Raw genomic sequence first — 23,610 nt, 5'->3', positions numbered from 1 at the left:
CATTTAGTTTGTTTTCTGGAGTTTTCTCTTGTTCTTCTTTGGGGACTTATTTCTTTGTTTCCTCATTTTGGCTGCATCTCTGTGTTTGTTATTATTTATTAGGTAGATATACTATATCTCTCAGTTTTTGCTGGGTGGCCTTATATAATAGGTGTACTGTGGTTCTTAGTGACACAGTCCCCCACCACCTGCACCAATGCTCCAGGAGTATCCCTTGTGCGGGATGTGTGTGCTCTCCTGTTGTAGTTGAGCCTTGATTGTTGTTGGCATTTTGGTTGGTGGGATTCACCCTCAGGTTGACTGGCTGTGAGAAATGACCACCCCCACATCATAGGAGATTCTGCATGGGGGCTGACTCCACACAGCAGGATTCACTCTGTGGGGATCTGGTGCCTGCTGAGATCACCCTTTGGGTGCGTGCTTGTGAGGCTAATTGGGTGATGCTCTGTTGTGATCTGTAGCCAGCCTCCATGTGTGTTGGTTCTGGGGAATCTTGGGAGCAACTTCTGTGCAGGCCAAAGTCAGTTGTTGTCTGTCACTGACCCAGGACTGCCTGATGGGAGCTATAAAGTAATGCACGGTTGGTCACTGCCTACTCTGGACCTGTGAACTGAGGCCAACTGCCATCAGTACTGGGGCTGGAGAAGTTCGGTAAAAGGCCCAGGTGACCCTGAGGCCTGCTCCTGCCTGCCAGCTCTTCATAAGTCTCAGTCGCTAAAAGAGTCCTAGGGTGGTACGCAAGTTGGATAAAACGAGGTTTCAGGGAGTCACCAGGTTGGGGCAAGTGGTGTTCACCAGATTTTTGCAGACTGAGGTTTGGTAGTAATGCTCAGGTTTGGCAGTAATGCCACTCCACAAAATAGAGCACACTGAGGCCAGCCCCCACCCACCTGAGGCCCACAAACCCCAAAGAGTTGTCTAAGAGGACTACAGCATGGGTCAGGGCTGCCTGCCTACTGCCAAAAGTGCTTCCAGAGATGCTCAAGTTGAGTGGGTCAGGTTCCCAGGGAGGTAGCTGGGTGGAGCAGGCAGATTTCACCAGGCCAGTGAAGATTCAGATTTGGCCATATAAGTGGAGGGTCAACAAAGGAAAGATGGTGTCCACCCACAGCCTGCACAGGAGGAGAGCTTGACACAGGAATAACGGCTGCTATCCCTTCAGTCTTTGTTAAGTAGCCATATAACTCAGTCTTTCCCTGTATGTCTCTGGTGCCTCCCAAGCTACATCCCTCTGCTGGAGCTCAGGGTGAGTTCCTGGGAGTGGGAGAGTCTGTGTATGGGCCCTTTAAGGGGATACCTGGGTTTCCAGAAGCCTTAAATCTCACTCAGACAGAATACTCCTTGATCGTTCACAGCCAAATGTTGTGGGGGTTCCTCTTCCTGGCACTGGTGTTCCAAGCTGGGGAGCCTAGTGTGGGGCTGGGACTTCTGGCTCTTCTGGGGGATCCTCTGCAGCTGAGATATCCCTCCTGATTTTTCTGCTATACGTGGGTGTGGAATCAGCCCATATCACATCTCTACCCCTTTTGCCAGTCTCACATGGCTTCCTCTTTATATCCTTATTTATAGGACTTCTGTTCAGCTGATCTTCAGATGGTTGTCAAAATTGATTTTTCTATAATTTAGTTGTAATTTTAATGTGGTCATGGGTGGAGGCAAGCACAGCATTTTCCTACTTCATCATCTTGACCTGTTGCTATTTTCTCTGACTGTTTGACTTCCAAATTCAATAAATATTTATCAGTCCTTATTTTACTAGACTCCACTGCTACATTTGAGTGTGTGAATCATTCCCTCCTTCTTTAAACTAACTCTTTTACTTTGGTGACACCACACTGGTTATCTTTTTACTTTATTTTTATGGCCCCTCTTCTCTGACTACACTTAAATATTGGTGATAACCTCAATCCCATCCTTGGTTCACCGCTCTCCTTACTAGATTAATGTGCTCCAGTAGCTCTCCTCATTCAAGCTTTCAAATATCATCCCCATGCTGATAACTTTCAAATCTATTCTTCCAGTCTGGATTATACCTCCTTAAGGCAAACGTGGATATCTCGCTGTCACCAGCATCTCTACATGGTGGTCCCACAGATACCTCAGCCCTCACATGTTCCAATAGAAGGCCTCATTAGCTCTCACTGCCCTATAGAAATGATCTCTCAACTGCAGGCTTCTTCCCCCACATAGCTGAGAGAATGCCCTTGGTCAAGAGTGATATTGGTCAAATCTGATTATGTCACTTCAGCCCCCACATTTAAACCCTTTAAGGATTTGATATTGCTTAACATGGAGTGCCAGCTTTTCTGTGATTTGTCTATCACCCACTTCTCTGGTGTCACCTTTTAGCAGCATCTGCCTCTCATTTTTTGCTTACCTCGTGCTGTTTCCCATCTCTATTCTTTGCTCATGTTATCTTACCTAGTTAAATTCCCCCCTAGCCATTTTCCTCTGTCTTACTATTGATAAACTTCTGATAAGTACAGCACTTCTGTGCTCCTATGTATATATATCACTGCCCTTTCTACATAAGATTATTATTATTTTCTTACTTTTTTTTTCTTCTCCTCAACTTGGAACTCCTAAAAGGTACAGAGGATAAGTAAAACAATATAATGAATAATTAAAATTTAGCATGTGCTGTGAAAATGCTATGATAAGTGCAATATTTATCCATATGATATAGGTGTTATTTTAAAAACTTAGAGAATAGGCACCAAATCTACACAGAGAACCACTAAGGAAATCACCTTAGAGAAGAAACCTGAAATGAATTTTGAAGAGTGAATTGGAATTATCCAGGCAAATGGTGAAGAACGAATGAGTAGCTGGTAAAGAAAGGATATAAAAAAAGAGAACCTGGCCACTGTGAGAATCATATGACTGAAACAAATAGGGCTAAAACACAGAGTACCATGCAGGTACTGAATGATAAGTCTAGGTCAATAGACAAAGATTAAGTGTGGAAGGGTCTTGTGTGCCATATGTACAAAGTTGGATTTTATCCTGAAATACCTAAATTATAAAATGATTATTTTGATTTTCTATTTCATTGTCTCAGAGACCTTTAATCACCAAGCTACTCCTAGTTCCAACTCTCATATCCTGAATCTAAGGATGCTCTCATAGAATTATTCTGTGGTAGCTATGATTTCTGGGGTCTTATTTGAATTAATGAAATGCTCACCGATATCATAGGAGGACAAGCTTAGAAGAAAGAAACACCAAATAATGACAATATCCAACACTGCCCTTGTGTTAGGAACTTTAAAAATGTAAGCATCAAAACAATTCTTCAAGGTATAGAAACATTGGTGAGAGAGGTTAAGGATAGAGATCACAAAGCTAGTAAGTGGTGGCTGTAACTTCATGCTGTATGGCTCTAAGGACGGCACACTTTGTGCGTTGTGACATGGACTCCTAGCACCAATCAAAGGATATTAGAAAATTGCAAAAACATAAGATACCTCTTAGCTGTTAAAGATAACAAGGCTTTGTAAAATGGCAGTATGTGAAAATGTGTACGAACTCTGACAATTAAGTTAGTGAACTTGTTGCAACAATGTTGCTAACCTTTTCTGATATTAGAGGGATTATTCACTATGAATTTTTACCAACTGGGCAAACAGTTAACCAAGTTTGCTATTTGGAAATGATGAAAAGGCTGCGTGAAAAAGTTAACCTGCACTTTTCACCAACAATTCATCGTTCTTGCTTCATGACAATGCACTAGCTCACGAGGCACTGTCTGTGAGGAAGTTTTTAGCCAGTAAACAGATAACTGTATTGGAACACCCTCCCTATTCACCTGATCTGGCCTCCAATGACTTCTTTCTTTACACAAAGATAAAGGAAATATTGAAAGGAAGACATTTGGATGACATTCAGGACATCAAGGGTAATACGATGACAGCTCTGATGGCCATTCCAGAAAAAGAGTTCCAAAATTGCTTTGAAGGGTGGACTAGGCACTGGTGTCGGTGCATAGCTTCTCAAGGGGAGTATTTCAAACGTGACCAAAGTGATATTCATCAATGAAGTATTTAGCACTTTTTCTAGGATGAGTTCGCAAACTTAATTATCTGACCTCGTACATGATAAATCAAATTTAAAGAGAACACACACTGATTAAAACTATAACACATTGATTTAAATTATGATAGGGCATCAATGATGGAAGAGACTTCTATATACATATTTGAAAGCATCATCGTTTAAAAAATAGAAAAATTCTGTCTGTAGTCCATGTGCTCATTGCCCTTAAACCACTCTTGGAGCTTGAAACCCGTCCAAGCCATGCAACTCCCTTTGACTGATACCACCTAAAAAAACACTAAGGTTATGTTAATTTCCTTCATAATGTACAGACTTATTATTTTTTAAAAAGGTAAGCTGTGTGCCTAAGGAATAAAAACTAAAAGAATTTAATAAGCAAAACTAAGAAGTCTGATACATGTTAATTATCATTTCTCATTTTTTAGAAACCATATTTCTTAAGATACACAATAAGATCATTTTCTAGGTTTTGCCTAGAATTGACTGGCATATGCATATCTTTTGGGATTTGTTTTTTCTTTAGAATTCAATTTTCCCACAAGGAAATGAACTTTGCAAGAAGATTGTTGTAAAATAAATTGTATTGGGTGAGTTCTAACATTTACTGTACAGATGATTTTCATTCTACATATATTTTTATGATCCTTATAGAGTGAATAAAGAACCTAGTTCTCCAGTTTTTTGAAATTCTTTATACACCCACTATTGAAAAGCTTAAGTAAATATACATGTAAAAATTTATATTCAGTTTTGGATTTCAATGAGTCCTGTTTTGTGGTTGTTTTATGTTTCGTTAAACAATCTACCAGAACCTTAGTCTTTTCCCTTTCCCAGATTAACATAAAATTTGCACACACAAAAAAATCTTCCTCTATCATTTGGAATTCAAATAATGGGATACTGAGCATTACTCTTTTGTACCTGGAGGCTACAGACTTAATAGCTAAAACTCAGCGACCTGAAATCAGTAATATCCACCAGGAATGTAGACTGGAAGATTAAACCTGGGAGATCATAGATAGGACCATGGCTCCATCTAGCAAGTCAAGTGGAAAAAAGAAAAAGGAAAGATAGAAAACTCGATTATACATGTAGTTTTTCTATACTGAGATATTTAAAAAAGTATTTTTCCCAGTTATAGTTGTTTTCCAGTTCTAGACATTCTTCAACATTTTTCAAAGGATCATTTATAAACAAGTCATAATAAATACAAACTTCATGAAGCTAGATACTCCCATTCATTTTAGTATCCTCAGCATCTCTAAGTTCCTCTTATTTAGTAAACAGTAAGCAAGTTAAGTTTTGAAAGTAGAAATGAATAAATACTCAATAGTAAAAAATCCCAATCTAATTCCATAAAATATTAAGTACAAAAAGATTAGTCTTATTCTAATGAACATTTCTAGAGGACTTATTTACTACTATTTAAACAATGTCTTTTTTATTTTAATGGCTATTTAAGATAATATAACTATTGATAAATGTTTTAATTAAAGTTATCAGAAAACTTTTACAATTAAAGGTAAATCTTCTTAACATATATTACTTTTAGAGATTATTTTGACTCATAAGTGAAATGAGTATTAAAATGAATTGCTATATTTTATTATGCATGATTAATGTGTGCATCACTAATTATTACAAATTAATAAATTCAGACATCCCTTTTGTTAAATGAACACGTATTTGGAATGTTTACTATAAAAATGTCAACTTCAATTTCTTTCCATTTTTTTAAATGATTATATATTTTCATAAGCAGCCGTTAGACATACATGCCATTCCACAGTGTCATCTTCTTTCCCAAGAGTCAGCAATGTGGTGAGCGGATTTCCCGGGAGGCCTTCATCACCGTCAGGAGATGGGTGTCCATACTGCAGTGGAAGCTCACTGCTTGGAGTCGGAGGGTAGGACCGCTTAAGAGTCTGGTTGATGATCTGGTGATCGAGGGTCATGAAGGGTTTTACTTGCTGTCTCTGGACTTTCGGTAGCTGAGTTCTCGCAGAACTTTCCAGGTGTGCGGGGACCTATAAAATAGAAACCAAAGAATTACAATGGGTAAATCAGAGTTATGTCAAATTATGACAACATACACACTGTAACATCTAGTTTCTCTCTAATTAATGGTATATGCTTCTGTCATAATTTACATAAGATATTAATTTGGTTATAGCTCTTAAGAAGTAATTTAAACTTTACAAAAATATTTTAAATGCTAACCATGTTTTTAAGAACAGTCCTCAAAATTACGTGCAACTGAAACAAAATTTGGAAAAAACATATAGGCAGCAACACTTCCTGAGGGTCTGAAAAGGAGGGTTGAAATAATACAAGGAAAATATAGCTGATTAACTACTAATAGTGATTTTTATATAATATATTTCTTTGATTCCTTTGCATTACAAACCTGAATATTCCATGGGATATACTCACAACTATCATTTAAAATTTTTAAAAATTATCCAGGAGGGAGCAGAAACTAGAAATATATATCAAATATTAAGTGTAATACTTTATGGGTGATTTTTTCATTTTTCTATATTTTTCAAAGTTTCTATACTGAGCTTATTTTAATTTTTAAAAATCTTATTTTTAAACCCTTCCATATTCTCACTTTGTAATAACAATACTTTGATAGAGTCATCATGAATTAACAGAAAAAAAAGCATTCAGAGAAAAATCTAACTAGGGTCATGTGCCAACTAAGCAACTTTCCAGTACTTTGAAACCCCATTTTCAAAACATAGACGTAAAATTTTGGGCATCTTCAGCCTAGCCATCATAGGTGACCACATATCATTATTTGTAAGAGGGCAATTTTAAGCATTTCAAGCTTTCCCTTTAAAAGCCTCTGGAAGTAGTATCGCCTGCAAGTCTCCTTGATATTTACTATGCTGTGATGTGGCTCTAATACATTTTCCTCAAGTGGCCTATATATAAACCTATTTAATATTTCCTTCATGTTAAACAATAGTAAAGATTGTTTTACAGTGCTTATTTTTTCTTTTATTTCAGTTACACAAACTACTCTTAAAATCCCTTAACATGCATTAGCCCAGATAAATAGCCTTTAGGAAATATTTTGCATTTAAATTAGCTGATTTGGGGTACAATATTGTAGTAGTTACTTTAGTTTAATTCTGTTATGCTGACATTTTTAGCATTATTTTAATTGTACTACTATAAAATAATTTTTCAGTCATGTAAAAAAGATTAAGATTGGTAATAAAGATTATACATATTACTAATTATATTGCTAAGAGCTCTGAAGCTGTAAAATAACATTTCAATAAAATGCCAGGAGTAATTTTTTTAGGGTAGCTATTTAGATTATTTTGCAGTTTTATGTTAATTCTTCTTAATCTGTATACATTTACAAAATATACATTATAAATAGCATTTTCAGGTTTAAAAATCTGAATGATCTTTTACAGAATGTAACAGTGCTAACGAACAGTGTATACCTACAAATTAAAATATCTCTTATTCTCAGAAGAGTATGTTGAATCAAAATTTACAACATTCATTAACTTACGCATTTTTCACTTTTTATCCACTGACGCTAAAAGCCTTCATTATAGTGCTTATTGCATTTTGTTTTACTTCAGGAGTGCAAGAGAAATCAGGGATGTGATCCCAGGGTTCTAGGAGTTTTTGATCTAGTTGGGCAGTATTAATATCAACTGTAGCCAAAACAACAATAATGATAATAATAATGTGCAAAAGGTACAGACACTGTGCTAAGCAATCTGTACACATTATTTTATTTAATCCTTGTTACAACCTTAGCAGATGGGTATCATTAGTATCCCCATTGCACCATAACGATGAAGCCACTGAGTCTTAGAGAGTTTAAGTGACATGCCTATTATCACTCCTCTAGTAACGGACGGAGCTGGAATACAGAGCCTGCCTTCCTAAACACTATGTGTATTAGCCCTGTAATGTGTACAATAAATTAAAATGCCAAAAAATATATTGGTTCTTAAAAACTAATTGGAAGAGAAAAATGGTTATAAATCAGGTGTTGGAAGGAGATGGTCCTGCACAGCGGGCAAAGGGGAGGAAATCTCAAATGCAAAATATCAAAATGAAAGAATATAAGAAGTTGGGAGATGGTCACACAGTTAGTTGTGAAAAGGAACTCACGTGAATACTTTTCCTTTCTCAAAGTAAGAGACATCTCCTCTTTCGACAACCCGATACAGAGACATATTAAAATAGATAATGGAACCAACTCTAACTTTGTCTAAATTATTGGTTATTTATAGGGAATTCCAAAAGTTTAGCAGGCAAAAGTGAAGATTGTCTCTACAGAACGTGTAAACTAAGCATAAGAGTCTAAAAGCTTAGTGGAGCAGAGAAATAGTCAATGGAATGTGATTAAGCTACTCTTCAGAAAATCTTTGTCTTTTCCAATCATGGACTTATCAGAACTATGAGAAACTAAGTGGAAAACATCAGTTAAGCCATGTGCAGCCAATTTTAAAATATTTTTAAATTGCCTGGGATCTGCAGACACAACTATAAAACTATTGGATTTGTTTTACTGAAGGTCCCAGTATATATGGCGGTATGAAGTTAATGAAATCATAAGTTGCCATTGTTCATTTATTCACGTATGTAAGAAAGTGTGCCAAGTGTGGGTGTACAGAATGATACACTGACAATAGAAAGGAGACAACCACAGCATCTACCTTCAAGGAAATAGTCACAGTCTAGACAAGGGAAAAAAATATGAGATCTCCAAGAGCAATGACTGGGTTTATCTTGTTGGCTGCTGTATGCCATACTTCCTATACACAAGCCAGGCACACAATGGGCTTTATAAACTACGTATTCACATGTATTCAGTGAATGGGTAAATGAATGAGTCTTTGAAGTACAGTGTGTGTGTCACTGCGATGACAGCAGAGAGCTTTGGAAATCCCCAAGAGGAGCAGATAAACCACAATCAGGACCTCAGTCTTCACCTAGAAGACCCGACGGAGCAGCTGTAGATGGTGATGTGGTTGATTGAGCTGTCAAAGCGGTTAACACAATCTAATGTAGGGACATTTTGCAATGGAAAACAGTAACTAAATCATATGTCCAGAGCTCTGAATTATGTCTCAACCGTATTAATCTGACATGCTACTACTAGAAACTAAAAACAATGACGATCAATTTAAGTCCAAGGTTTTGTGTATGTAGAGAAATCTGCTTAATTTCACTTAAATAATTTATTAACTTATAGTCTCCCTGTTTTTCAAAACATACATAATTATGAGGTGTGAAGGTGGTGAGATGTATTTACATTTAAAAATGTAGGCTGAAGATTAACATTGTAATCAAGTACAAAATTTACCCATGAGCATCCTGGCAGCCAAGGAAATGGAAAGAAAAATTAGGTGGAACCTTGTGAAAGTGTAGATATTTGACCATTTTTCATCTATAAAATGTCAGTTCCATCTGATTTAATCTAATATATATTTCTTGTTAAGTAATAAAATCATACCAGTTCTAAGGAGTCAAATATTTTTCAGAATAGTATCTGAGAATTTATAAACTTGATCTTTTTCATGAAGGACTTGAATGGTATATTGAACAAAATTTCAATAGCAGCTTTTGCAAAATCTGGAATGAAATTTTTCACATGCCTCTATTTTAAAAATATATATATTTATTGTCTGAAGTTGGGTCATCTTGGAAACGTAGTCTGAGACTGCCCACGGAGGTTAGGCCAGTGGTATTGGAACCTCAGCTACAGTCGGGTGAGGAAACCAGGATCAGGCAGAGAGGCTCAGTCAGGAAGGGATAATATAGGCGGGGCACTGTAACATCCGCCATGTTCTCTCTTGATCAAAGGCCCAAAGAATAATGTAAATCAGCTCAAGTGGAAAGCCCAAATATATAATGTCACACTGATCTGAGTGACCTTTTAGATAACAGAGTGGGCAGAACAGTGTTTTCCAAACTGATTTATAAAGCAGATTCCGTATTTGGATACACTAACCTAAAAGTTCACCAGTTAGATCATTATCCAACTAACAATTGTCTCACTCAAGGCTTTAGATAGAAATTACGTGGTTTAAAAAAAGTTCCATTATTTGGAGTTACAAAAATAAAAACTTAGATTAAAAAGTCTAATTAAAAAGATGTTTCAAATGTGGTTAAATTCCCATATTCTAATAAAGAGATGTGGGTCCTAAAAAATTAGAAGCATATGTATTGGTGAACTATAAAAATGCATAGATTCATTCATTAGAAACGAGGACAATGTGCTTAATGGGTAATCTGGACTGTTTTAAAAAGCATTAGAATCACACAAACTCCTCCAAGTAAAATGAGCTAAGGGAAGGAGTTGGTCAAGAAAGAAAAAAGCATTTTTCTGGTTGCAGAAAACATTCACTGGGAAATCACAATCACAAATACAAAATGTATGTATCTGTGGGTTTTATTTTTTTCCTTTTTTCCTTTTTCTATTCCAGTTTTTAGACAAGAATGGATGCAGGAATTCTGCTTTTTGAGAGAATTGATAGAGATCCATGAGAACACAGCCTAATGTTGCAGAAACAAGTCAGTTCTCAATCTCTGACAATAGCAGTTGAAACAACAGAAGATGATTTAGGGTATCTGCTAATCTGATGAGTTATTATTAGTACTATTTTTTTAATCCCAGAATGTAGACCATCTTGGGATGTTTCAACTCTGTAAATTAGCAAATATTTAATTAGGAATGAATTAAGACTAACAAAATGTTATGTGGTCCTATTTGCATTTGGATTTCAAATCTCCTGGTCGGTAGAGGGCTGAGGGAGTGATGGAATGTGCAGCAGCCAAACATTGCTACCTAGAAAGACTCTCAGTGTCCCTATGTGCAGTTATTCTTATTTTTGCAGAGTGGTTTTCAAAGTTTCACACAGTGGTTTCCAAGCTATGCTCCTAGATACATGAGTTCATTTCTTCAATTTACTTTTTAGTGTTTACACTGTAGTCTTTTGACCTAATTCTTATTTGGTTTTCAGATCTGATCCAGTGGATAACAATAGGGAGAGTATATTGTACAAGGAAATTTGAGAAACAAATGGACAGTTGTACTAAAAAACTTGGAGGGACTCCACCAACTCTGTGATTCTCTGTGTGTATGGTTGTACATATGTGCACTACTTGTATCAGATCTCCGTAAATATTTCTATATATTCATATTTATGCAGGCATATATATTTTTCAGCTTCTTTAAAACTGGTATATTTTTATAAAGAAAGTACAATGTAATGGTAAAAGCCCTCAACTAATTCTTCAGCATTCACTCAGCAAACATTTAATGAGAGTTTGTTCTTTGTTAAAGGCAGTCTCAAGGGAAAGTCATTCCTCTCCAGAAAGCAGGTCTGTGACCCACGTGTCATCATCCACCTGGAGACCACTTATCTAAACTGAGGGCATGGAACCTGGGAGGAGATGAAACACCTTCTGGGTACTAGCCTTTTGAAACTCAAAACTAAAAAGCGATGGCAAACATCACACAAGCAATTACCTCAATAACAAGACTCTTTATCACCATTAATTTGACTAGCCAAACAAACTAATCAGGCACCTACCTCATAAGCATATTTAGACTATCTGCAAGGACAGAAACAGAAATATATTCAGTCAGAAATAAATTTCTTCTAAATATACTGCCAGGTGATATTAAATAAAAAAATATATATACACACTGTCACCAAACACACACACACACACACACACACACACACACACACACACCAAAAAGCAAGACAGACAATCCCATTTGCTATGACAGTACTTATTTAATTTTGTTAATTTTGTACTAAGCTTGAATTTAATAAATGAAGTAAAAGCTTGGACTTCACTAGTGAGTAATAGGTAACTATCAATTATGTTCCTAGTATCAGAGGTAAATCAGAGGAAATCTATTTTGGGGGGCTTATGAATCTACTACCTCCTAGGTATCTAGTCATAAAAGCCATATGACATTTGTTAATGTTCTGTAGTAAAGATTAATAACTCATTTCTTCAAGTCTTACTTTCTTCACTGCAGCCTTTGGATATGATATACCCATAAATCTCATCTCGACTAAACCTAAAATTATATAGTCGAGCTTGTCTGATTGAGATATAACTACTGAACAAAGTAGGGCCCAGTTCATCAAAAGTTTTACTTAGGTTTCTGAATAACTGTCAGCATATTTCAGCTGAGCATTATACAATCCAAAGCTATTTGATGGATAATAATATAAAATGTGATTGTAACATATTCATTCAGTCCCAATCATTTGAATTTGGGTAATTCCAATGGTATGTCTTTGAGGGGAGACCCACACTTAAAAGACTTTAAAGAGGCATGAATGTTATTAATCAGAGTTTTCCTAATTCAGTAGTGTTCTAGCAGTAAAAATGCTTGCACTCCACGAACATTCATATCTGCGCTATAAAATCTAAGCTTCTTTAACATTCCCTTACAATTAATCCAGCTCCATCGACTGCATTGATTTGTTTTGTTTATGTTAGTATCTCATTAAATAAAGTTACCATTTTGTACCTTTAAAAGAATTAGATAAACCAGCAATAACTGTGGTTTATTTTATCTGATATTTTTTTAAGAGTATGTATATTTGGAATTTTTGAGCCATAAACATCAATTAAGCCACTTCATGTTGGCTTCAAAACAGCACAACAGCCATGTATACACTTAAATCAACTGGCAACATCGTTCGTAATCAAACTAAGTTAATATGAAACATGCAGAAAACTTAAGCCACAATACATTAAAATGTACTTGACATTGTGTTTACTGGTTTAGCATTCATTAATTCTATAAATATTTTTTAGTGTCTTTCACACACCAGGTTTTATGGTACTGTAATAAGCTCTGGGGATAAAAGTTATGAACAAAATAGATATAACCCAGTCTTCATAGAGTTCACAGTCTATTAGGAGAGACACATAATTAAACATATCATTATAACTCAATGGAATAAACCCTATGAAAGTAAAATGTGTCACAAAATCAAGCAGAAAGACCTAGACAAAATGTGAACAAATCATTCAAACGACAGTTTCTGCTGCTAATTTCACTGATTCGTTCACTTAACAACATATGTATGCCTATATATGTTAGACACTTGGGTGGGTAATATGGTGAGCAAAGTCTCTCTCCTCCTGTAGCTAGTTCATGGAGAGGTGAAAGAGACAGATTTTAATCAAATGATCACACAAATGACTAAATTTTCAAATTCTATAAGGATCGGAAGGAGAGGTACACATGAGTATGAGCGTGTAGAAAAAAACTATCTAGATAGAAGTTAGGGGTAACTTCTGCAAGGAAGGGATGATAGAGCTGAATCTGGAGGATGATGGGAAGTAACTAGAGGAAGATGTAGAAAAAGCATTCCAGGGAGATGGAACAGTGTGTGCAACGACCTCGGTGGGAGGAAGCAAGAGGAGAAAGAAGCACTGAAAGGAGGTAATGGGACTAGAACAGAGATACTGTGGTGTGCTATGAGGCCGGTGTGGCCAGTGGAAGTGGTCCATGCAATCCTTTAGGCATATAAAGGTGTCTTACCTCCTTTATCACAAGAAAGGGACATAGTAGCTTGGTTGGAGGAATTTTAGAGGGGTAACTGAGAGAGTCAAGGGCTGCTTCAACTATGATCATGTGATCAGGGTAAGGTGGTCACCTGATAACTAGTAGCTGGATTTGAGGGATATTAGAAATGAATTAAGAAATGACACTTGAGCTTCTGGCTTAAGTGAATGAATGGATAGTAACACTCTTCACATAGAAGACTGTCCTTTTCATTGGGGTCAGGGGGCAGAGAATCATAAGATTGGTTTTGAACACACTGAGTTTGTGATGTTCTGAAGGTGTCCAAAAGGGTGTGTGAAGTAGGCAGATGGATGTATGGGTTTGGAATTCCAAAGTAAGGAAGGAGTTGTGGATAAAATTTACATGACATCTATACTTAGGTGATAACTGATGAGATGATGGTTGGAGGATGTACAGAATTACAAGAGGAGAGCGCCTGGAATTACACATGGTAGACTCCCACATTCTATTTACACATAGGGAAATCTATTCTGATCCTAAACCCAATTTCCCCTAGGGGCCATTGATTTTTTTCGCACATTTTACAAAATGCTTATTTGAAATTTGTGTATGTTACATTGCCAGGTAAATCTTCCTTAATTAAATAGTTACTATTTTGCCTATTTCTAAAATTATTCATTAATCCCTTTGATATAGATAATATAGTATTTTCCTAGTCCAAGTACATTTCAACTGTCATATTATCTGTCCTCAACCTCTCAACTGCAATTCCAAAATCCAGAAAGCTCTGAAAATCAGAATTAAAAAAAAAAAAATTGGTGCCTACCGATTTGGTGACAAAATCAGATCTAAAATGAAGTAAGGCTATGTATAGTCTTTCTTTATTCCACCTGCAGTAGATGTCCATATGCATTGCTGCAGCTATAGTAATGTATTTGATGATGGGATGCTGTATTTGGCCCCTCTAGGAGGGAGGGTATCAAGGAATAAATAGTATATGTATATATTGCTTTTCAAAATCAGAAATATTGAGAATTTTGAAACACATCTAGCCCTACTTTTTGAATAATAGATTTCATACTGCCTGTTTATTGGGTGAATTGAATGTAGAAAGGACTATGCTATATGGTTTGCGTATATTATCTTATTGAACCTTACAATATCATAAATAAAAACTGAAATGGCCCTTCACAATTAATTTTTAAAATATTAGCACAATATTTAATTGATTTTTGTTTTCAGAAATTACAATGCATCAAAGATTTAAATTTAAATTTAGCATATGTTATTTCTTGATAACATACAAAGAAATGTGGCGAAGATATGTCCTTTCCAATTCAACAAACCAATTCAGTGAATTAAAGATGTATTCTTCCTAAGAATGAGTTGTCCAGGTATAACATTATATTTTGATATTATTAGGCAAATTTATATTTAGTGCTTATAGCTATATTTAAATAAATTAATATTTCAGTTTCTATGCTTTTTAGAAGTTTTGCATACAATTCAATTGTTTCCTATAAGTATGGAAATATACAAGTTAATTACTTAAGCTAGATACAATAAAATGTCTTAAATTTCAGAAAACAATGTTTGTCTGACTACATTAATGCTTAAACATTAATATTTATTAGGAAGACTTTTATAAAGCAAAAGACATTTTGCTTCAGAAATCAACAACTGTGTTTAGCTGATGCTTTACACTTCACAGTCACTTTCAACTTAAAACAAAGCTCTCATGTAATGCTTAAATGCATGATTTTTCATCCTCAGTCTAATGACATTTTGATATCATTTTCATTATGAAGTTGTGAGTGTTCTTTCAAGGATGCAGAGAATAAAGGAAAAACAAGACTGACTTCTTTAAAAGGTCATATTTCAAATATCTTGGAAAGTGATCAATGCATTTTTTTTTTAATTTACATGTTCCAAAGACATAAATAAAAATATCTGGGATAAAAATCCAAACTCTCTATAATACTTGCCACCTCTTGTATCATTCTGTTACAAATACATTATATTTCTCATTTTTAATTATTTCTTAATGGTTAGATTTCGAACAATATCAATATATGATCAACATATGTTAATCTTATAAAACAAATGGACTGGCCACTTAATGTAGTTGAATTTCTAATAAAGAAATTTATACAATAAGAATAAAAGAATCATAAATGTTTATTCCTGAAAAAATTCTAAACAATTCAAATGGTTTTATACTATCTCAAACTTGAAAACCTTTAAAATCTTTTATCTACTTTATGAGTTGATATATGATCATCAATTAATGAAGTCATTTTTATCATAATAAAATGTCATCATTAGAACTGCAGTCTTCTAGTCTAACCATTTTCTAAAGAATATGATTGGGGCATTTTAGATAGTTAAATATTAAAATAATCTAGCTGAAAATGAGATTTTGAAATTATTCATTTTGACTGACAAACTGAAGAAAATGGCTTTATTTCATAAGTACATTTCTATCACTCAATTTTTGTAGATATTACTAGCGTTTCCCTGGGGGAGGGGAAAGGTAAAATTTATATTGTCTTTGTTTTACTTAACTAATAAATATGATTATTTTGGTTTCTCTGTGTTCTAAATGTACCTGTTATTACATTACCTACATTAATCAAATTCTTCAAGTAATTAGGCCTTCTTGTAGGAAAGGCCCTCAGTTATAGTCACTGTAGTTTCACCTTCCCCTTGTCACTAAAGAACAATGTTCTTTTAGAATCAAAGAAATACACTTCTGTTTTACATTTTTCACGGTTATAGAAAGTACATAGCCATGACACATTAATTCATCAAGAAGACTGATCCCAGGACCACATGGATTAGTTGAGAGATCAGAATGCAAAATAATAGTAGTCACAGTCACAGGTATCAAATAGTGCAATGATTTCAGTAAGGACTTTTGTCCTCATTTTGTAGATGAAGACACTAAAACGCAATCAGATTTTCAGACTTGCTCACAATCCCACAGGCAAGAAAGTGAACTTGACTTCTCCTCTTTTGATTGCAAGTAGGTTCCACTGCAAGTTATTTATTATCTACTCACAAGGATAATAAGATTTAACTCCAGTCCCTACTGTTAGGAAAAAAATGAGTCCCATATCTTAATACAAATATAAACCAACTGACTGCACTCTGGTAGAGAAACCTTTGGGGTAACTTCCCCACTCATAATACAGTTTGACTTGATTCATGTACGATTTTGTTTCTGTTTTATTTTGTGTTTCACGTCACCTGTGACGTGCTGCAAGATCTGGGTTCTCCATACAGTATGGCACGATGCTATAATAGAAATCTGCCATCACAAAATATTAACTCTAGATGAGTCTTTCTTGAAGGTGCTTTGTTCTACTTCAGTCTCTAGATCTGTGTATTAAATGTGCACTATTCTAAAGAGTCCTAGCCCTCTTCCCCAGGAGAAATTTTAATTTCATTATAGCATCTTTACTATTACTTTGATGTTTCTTTTCTAAAAACCTCTAACTCCTTTTCATAAGAGAGAAAGGGTGGATGGGGAGAGACAGGGGTGGGGAAGGCAGATAATATTATTTTCAGCTTGGCTCGTTTTACATCAATATCATGATTATTCTATTTGGGAATTTCTTACTTCTTCCTCTGAGGGATAAATTTAAGAAATAAACAAATGCATATAAAAAGCCAGCAAGAATTGAAGCAACAGAAAAGTTCTTTGTAAGATCTTTCTTTTGTGTCAATTACTTTTGAGAAATAAGGAAAAAATCAAAATGCTTGTTACCATAGTCATTTGGAATACTTGGGAAGTATTTTACTGTAACTTCAGAGGTGAAGATCCAGGATTCTATTTTCCATGCTAAGTTGAGCTAACTAACCAATTAAAATAAAACTTTTTCATTGAAAACTAAAGGAGAAAACAAAAATATATTAGAAAATATATTGTTTTACCCTTTTAAAACTCTTACCAATTATTTACAATTATTTTGTGATAGGTAAAATAATGCCTCACTCATCAAAGATGTCCACATCTTAATCCCCAGAACCTGTGGCTTTGTCAGAATACACTACAAAAGAGACTTTGTGGGTGTGATTAAATTAAGGAGTTTGAGATGGGGAAATTCTCTCGGATTACCTGGATTACCCTCAGGGGAGGGTCCTTAGAAGAGGGAGACAGGAGGGTCAGAATCAAACAGAAGGAGATATGACTACAGAATCAGATGTCACAGTGATGAATGTTGAGCCACAGAATATGGGCAACTTCCAGAAGCTGGAAAAGGCAAGGAAACATACTATCCCCTAGAACCTCCAGAAAGAAACTAAGCCCTACTGACACTTGGATTTTAGCCCAGTAAAAATGATTTCAGATTGTCCTCTAGGACTATAAGATAGTAAATGTGTGCTATTTTAAGTCACAAAGTTTGAGGACTTTTATTACAGCAGCAATAGGAAACTAATACGTATGCCTTTTTAATTCCAAGTTTTCTTTTATCATTCTTACAGCACTACGAATTTTTCTGATGGCTTTGAAGAAACGCCCTCCATGGAAATGCTGGTACCATGGGATTTCCTTATCAGAACTGAAATCCCTTGAGGAAAATCCTAACAGGTCTGTTTTCTAAATCTAACACCTTTAATTAACTTTTCAATGTTACTAAAATGCTCTAGTAATAGAAATTACAAAGGCAAAATATTCTTCCTTCCTTCCTTCTTTCCTTCCTTCCTTCCTTCCTTCCTTCTTCTCTTCCTCTATTTCTTTCTTTCCTTATTTTTCTTAATATGATATGAAGAGAGTATAGGTGAGGAGAGATAAAAATGGAAAACCAGACAGAAGCCAGTTCATAAAAAGGAATAAATATTACCCTAAGCTTTGTTCTTACAACCTTAATGTGCCATATGAAGCTTTTCAATTGTTATTTTAGAAATAAATTGTTATTTTAGAAATATCTCTGAGGCAATAATATGGAAACTGAATTATTGAATGACCAGGCTGGGCACAAGAAGAACAATTAGGAGTTTTCGGGAATATTCCAGGAGAAAAGAACAAAATGCCCAAACTAAGGCAATAATATTTGATCCTGGAAAGAATGGTCAAATATTCCCCATGATATAGAGGAAAATATTTGATTGATTTATACATGGGGTGAAGAGGAAGGAAGCTATAACACTCCAGTCTGAAATGGGAAGTGGTGGAGAAGATGGCATTTGCCAAAATAAGGTAAATGGAGGGAGGTAAAAAGTGATAAATGGAGGGAGGTAAATGGAGGGAGGTAAAAAATGTGGAGGGAGGCAAAAGTTTTGAAGAAAAGATAATACTTTCAACACCAGACTTAATGAAATCAGAGTGCCTGTGGAACATCCAAGAGGGAAACCTAGTAAACAGCTAGATGTGTAGATTTAGAGAAGCAGATTTGGGGGTCAGCACAGAAGTCATTGAATTAGGGTTTTAGATAAAGTCACACAAGATGTAGAATTAGACTTAAAATGACAAAAGTGCCAAGTGAAGAACTCTGAGTAACATGAACATGCAATTCACAGGGAAGACTAAAGGAATCTCAAAAAAAGTATCAGGAAACTTAGTACAGTGTGAGCTGACAATGACAAAGGAGGATAGAGTTTCAAGAAAAATGTGAACAAAGTCCAGTGGTACAGGAATGAGGAAAGAGAAAGAGCAGAAGATACTGTTGGCAGGCAGGAAAGTGACAGGGTCAGTGAGGTCCTCAGAAGAAGGACCTCGGGGACTCGGTAAGATGGAAGTCAGCCTGCAGGGAGGAATACTGTGAACTGTAAATGGGGAGACCGCTGGGCAGCACTAGGCACTTTCTCTTCTCTCCAGTCTCCCAGAGGAGGATGTCATCTGTTCCCACGGTTTTCAATACCACCTACCTGCTAATGACTCTCGGTCTGCATCTCTGTTCCAGTCGGGCCTGTGATGACAGACACTGGAATGATGCAGTGACTGAGAAGTGCAGAGGTGCCAGGAGACTCGGCAGGAGGCACCTTCTCTTCTTTCACTTCTATGTGGATGGTTGTCATCTATGCCCACAGTTATAAATACCATTCACATACTAACAAAACATAAGTCCCAAAGTTCCTTTCTTTGTAGGAGGTCCAGCTTTATATATATAAAGAGAGAAACAGAGAGACAGAGAGACAGAGAGACAGACAGACAGAGATCACAAACACCTCAAAATTTAAAATTTATATGAACAAGTACTCATAATGACAACCCCCAAAACCTGTCTCCCCAATTTTCTCCCAATCAGTTAGTTATTAATACCTGGGAGTGTTTGGGTTTGAGCCTGTGTATGTGTGTGTGTGTGTGTGTGTGTGTGTGTGTGTGTGTGTGTGTGTTTATAAGTGGAGAGACTTCATCATGTTTACATGCAGACAGTAACATGTAATTAAAAAGAGGTCATAGATGCAAGCAAAAAAAGATGACTGATTAAATAAGCGACTGCAAAGACAGGTATTGAGTGGGACCTAAAGCAAGGGACCTCGCTTTGGCAGAAATATTCTCTTTCTGCAAAACAGTAGAAAAAAAGAAAAATGTATTTTGATAAAGGTATTTTTAGGTTTCTGGGAAGGGAGTTGAAAATGTCTTTTTAAATTAGATTTTCTCAGTAAAGTTATAGGTAAATTCATCTGCTGAGAATGTGGGTAGAGGTGACAAGGTACAATGTTGGATGAGAGAAGGAAAGTATACAAAATCTATCCAAGGGAATGGGAGAGAATGGGCAGGAATGATGTCCGCTGTGTGGAAGGCCCAGCTGAAACTGAACATCTCGGAGTTGTACACGTCCCAATTTGCATATTGTCCTGGTCCTGTCTTCCTTGACCGCTGCCTGGAGGCTGAGCTTAGAGGCTGCACTGGACCAGGATGGTCAACTATAACAGAAGAGCAGTGGGGCATGAAGTGACTGTGCTTGTGACAACTGACTGGAATTAGCTGGGTGAAGGCTGGATGTGGAAGGGAGCAAAGGCTAACGGGTGAGAAAATGGACTAGCCAATGGATGAGAACACTCAATCTGACCAAAGAGCAAGTGTAAGGAGAGCGAGAGCGAGAGAACTGAAAGGGTAAGAGCTGTGGTCCCAGCCTGACATTGGATCATCCCCCCGAAAGCTGTTGCATCTGGGAAACTCCACGACCCCCACAGACTTTTATAACATCTTTCCCTTCGATTGCTCCCTAACGTCCACCGTAGGAAGCCACTGGACATCCCCAGAAATATCCATGCTTGTTAACACTGATCACTTGCTTGGTGGGGGCAAAAATTTGACCATATATGATTGATTGGCCATGTGTACTTGTCTATCAACCATGCTTCCTCTTATCGATGGGAAATTATCTCCAAAAATTACAGCACCAAACATGGTTTTAATCTTCTTCCTTACTATTTGTAGGATATTTTACAATAACAAAAGGGTGGCCCTTTTCTTAACTTTAAATATGATGTTTCCATGAGAGCTAAGTTAAAAAAAAGTGATGCATGGTATAAATAATTTGGTTTCTAAACTTTTCCACCATTTTAATAGCTTTTGCCATCAGTGTCACCATTTGTGTGAGCCTTCTCTTTCACTGACACTGAATTTTTAAATATGTAGCCACAGATTACAGGGCAAGTAGACAACTGGTATGAGACCCAAAGACAATAATGAATAGCACTTATACAGTATTTTATAATTTACAGATCGCTTTGTTATCCATTGATCCCTATTAGGATCTCTTATTTGATCCCATATGAATATGATCCCTTATTTGACAGATTTTATTGATAAGCCAACTAAGATTCAGAGATGTAAAGCAAGTTATTAAAGTAGCACAGAGTTAAAAATCAATCCAAACCCTCTTATCTCCATTCTGGTGCTCTCTTTAAAGTAAAAACTATGTTAATAATCATAGTGATAACAATAGCATACATTGCTGACACGTACACAAAGTTTGCTTTGCATCAGGCACAGGGTTTCGAACACCCCGACCTAGTCACAGGTAACCGTCACAGCAAGCCAGCGAGGTGAGGAGCCTTGTTCTCTGGGTACTGCCCATGAGAATGTGGACATAAAGCATAGGTTAAGGAGCCCTGAAGCAAAGCAAGCGTTCACATCCTCACTGGTCTCACTACTGAGTCTTTGTTCCTCATCAGAAGTGATTGTGAAAATGAAGCTGTTTGCCTCAAATTAACAAATATTTTCAAATGGCAATCCCTAGTCCTGAAGAGGGCACAATGCACCGTATCAGGCAGCAACATGAGTTGCTGCCAGAAGGGAAATTTGCACATTTTCATAGCCTAAGAAAATAATCTTAAATGTGCAGAAGATTTGAAGCATCCAGATGATCATTGAAACATTATTAGTAATGACTCTATAATGTAGAGAACATATAAAATTTAAGTATATCTCCAAGTACTCTCTATAGCATTCTTCAAACTGTGAGATTTAATTTACTCCTCACTTTTACTGAGGTCAACGGGCTTTATTGCTAAAAACAATCATAAAATGACTAGAAAGCATAAACTTTGAAAACAAAGCTGAAGTACGCTTCCTTTCCCTCTATTAATCATGTAATTTGAAAAAGTAGAATGATCTATCAAGTGACTCTAACGCAAGATGAAATGTGACTATTAAGCAAAATGTTTTAAGAACAGTGTCATTGTATTCATTACTGACTCTGGTCCTAACATCTATCTAATCTTATCACTGAACTTATTTAATAAAGTACATGAGATAGCATCTAAGTCCTGAACGTTCACAAAACATTGGCATGGAAAAGTTAGGATTTTAGGAGCGTTGGAAAGCAGCACATGAATGTCTTTCAAACAACAGGATATTTCAAATTCTCAGTGTAAATGCACTAGGATATTCAACCAGCCAATGTAAACCAGACCTTATAACAATGTGCTTATAGCAGACAATAACCTCGTTATGTTCTCCCCATAAATGTGAAAATAAATCATTCTCTCAGTCTTTATGGTGGTGGTTTTATCTTGCCCAAACCTGGGAGCTCATTTCAAAGAAAAATTCCTAAAGGAATATATGCATAGATCTATAAAGGAGCTTGCTTTTAAAAAGCAGCTCAAATAATAATGTCAACCAGATTCTTTTGCCTCGCCAAAGGTTTTGCTTGGGTTTTTTTTTGTTCGTTTTGTTGTTGTTGTTGTTGTTTTGTTTTGTTTTGTTTTGTTTTGGGTTTTTTCTTCTTCTCTCTCTCAGAAATTCTTCTTTGAAAGACTGTTATTAGTGGCAAGGTCAACTTTGCTGAACCACAAGTCACTAACAACTGAACTAGTAACCTGATATCTGAGAAGTTATTTGCAGTCACACGTCTGTCATCAACCCTTCAGAAGAGTTAGAGAATATGATGCCTTATTAGGACTTGGCCAAGTTAGGGTAGAGTTTCAATCTTATTGAACTCTACTCGTATATGTGCATAGGGAAAAATGTGATTGTTTTTTAGCCTATAAATACATTGCCAGCTCTAGCAAGCAGCAAGACATCTCACTCTAGAAAGTCAAATGTTGCGATGTGTCACTTTCAAACTTCTCTCACTGGCCCCAGGAAAATAGGTACCGATTTCAAATAACGTTATTTAAAGTAGATTCTGGTATACAGACACCCACGTCCTCCGAAGTTAAATTTTCCAGTTAGATTGTCTCCAGTCAATCTGACCACTTAAACCTGACAGGCAAGCCAGTCAAATAAGCAGTCACAGTGGGCCAAAAATCTGTCAAAATGGTTTGCTTAACTGGTGATTACTTTTTGACTGACTTGAGCAGTCAAGTTAATCAAAACAGTCAAACCCAGTTTCCCATGTATACACAGTCCCAGTTCTTCCTGTTTTAGTAGGTGTGCCCTGTTTATATATTTGGAAGGGGTTTATTAAGTTACATTGTTTAAGAGAAACAAGTCGGGGGGATCACTTCGTAAATTATATAAATGTCTAACCACTGTGCTGTACACCTGAAACTAATATAAAACAATATTGAATGTCAATGGTAATTGACAATGTAAGAATTTTTTT

At 36.1% G+C, this 23,610-nt stretch overlaps 1 protein-coding gene across 4 annotated transcripts in view; it reads right to left on the bottom strand.

Moving 5' to 3' along the window:
• The window catches only part of TFEC (transcription factor EC), a 189,620-nt gene that overhangs the window by 42,558 nt on the left and 123,452 nt on the right, over positions 1–23,610 (bottom strand). For 3 of the 4 annotated variants that reach the window (XM_033098598.1, XM_033098599.1, XM_033098600.1), the window contains one exon: positions 5,832–6,083. In XM_033098598.1, coding sequence (XP_032954489.1) covers positions 5,832–6,083 — 252 coding nt within the window. Of the gene's footprint in view, positions 1–5,831; positions 6,084–19,477; positions 19,575–23,610 lie in introns of those variants that run through there. The other variant, XM_033098601.1, reaches the window with a different exon arrangement.

The sequence above is a fragment of the Rhinolophus ferrumequinum genome, chromosome 26, assembly GCF_004115265.2.
Source record: "Rhinolophus ferrumequinum isolate MPI-CBG mRhiFer1 chromosome 26, mRhiFer1_v1.p, whole genome shotgun sequence".
Classification (NCBI taxonomy): domain Eukaryota; kingdom Metazoa; phylum Chordata; class Mammalia; order Chiroptera; family Rhinolophidae; genus Rhinolophus; species Rhinolophus ferrumequinum.
The sequence above is the reverse complement of the archived record's forward strand: the minus strand, read 5'-3'. Positions and strand labels throughout refer to the sequence as shown.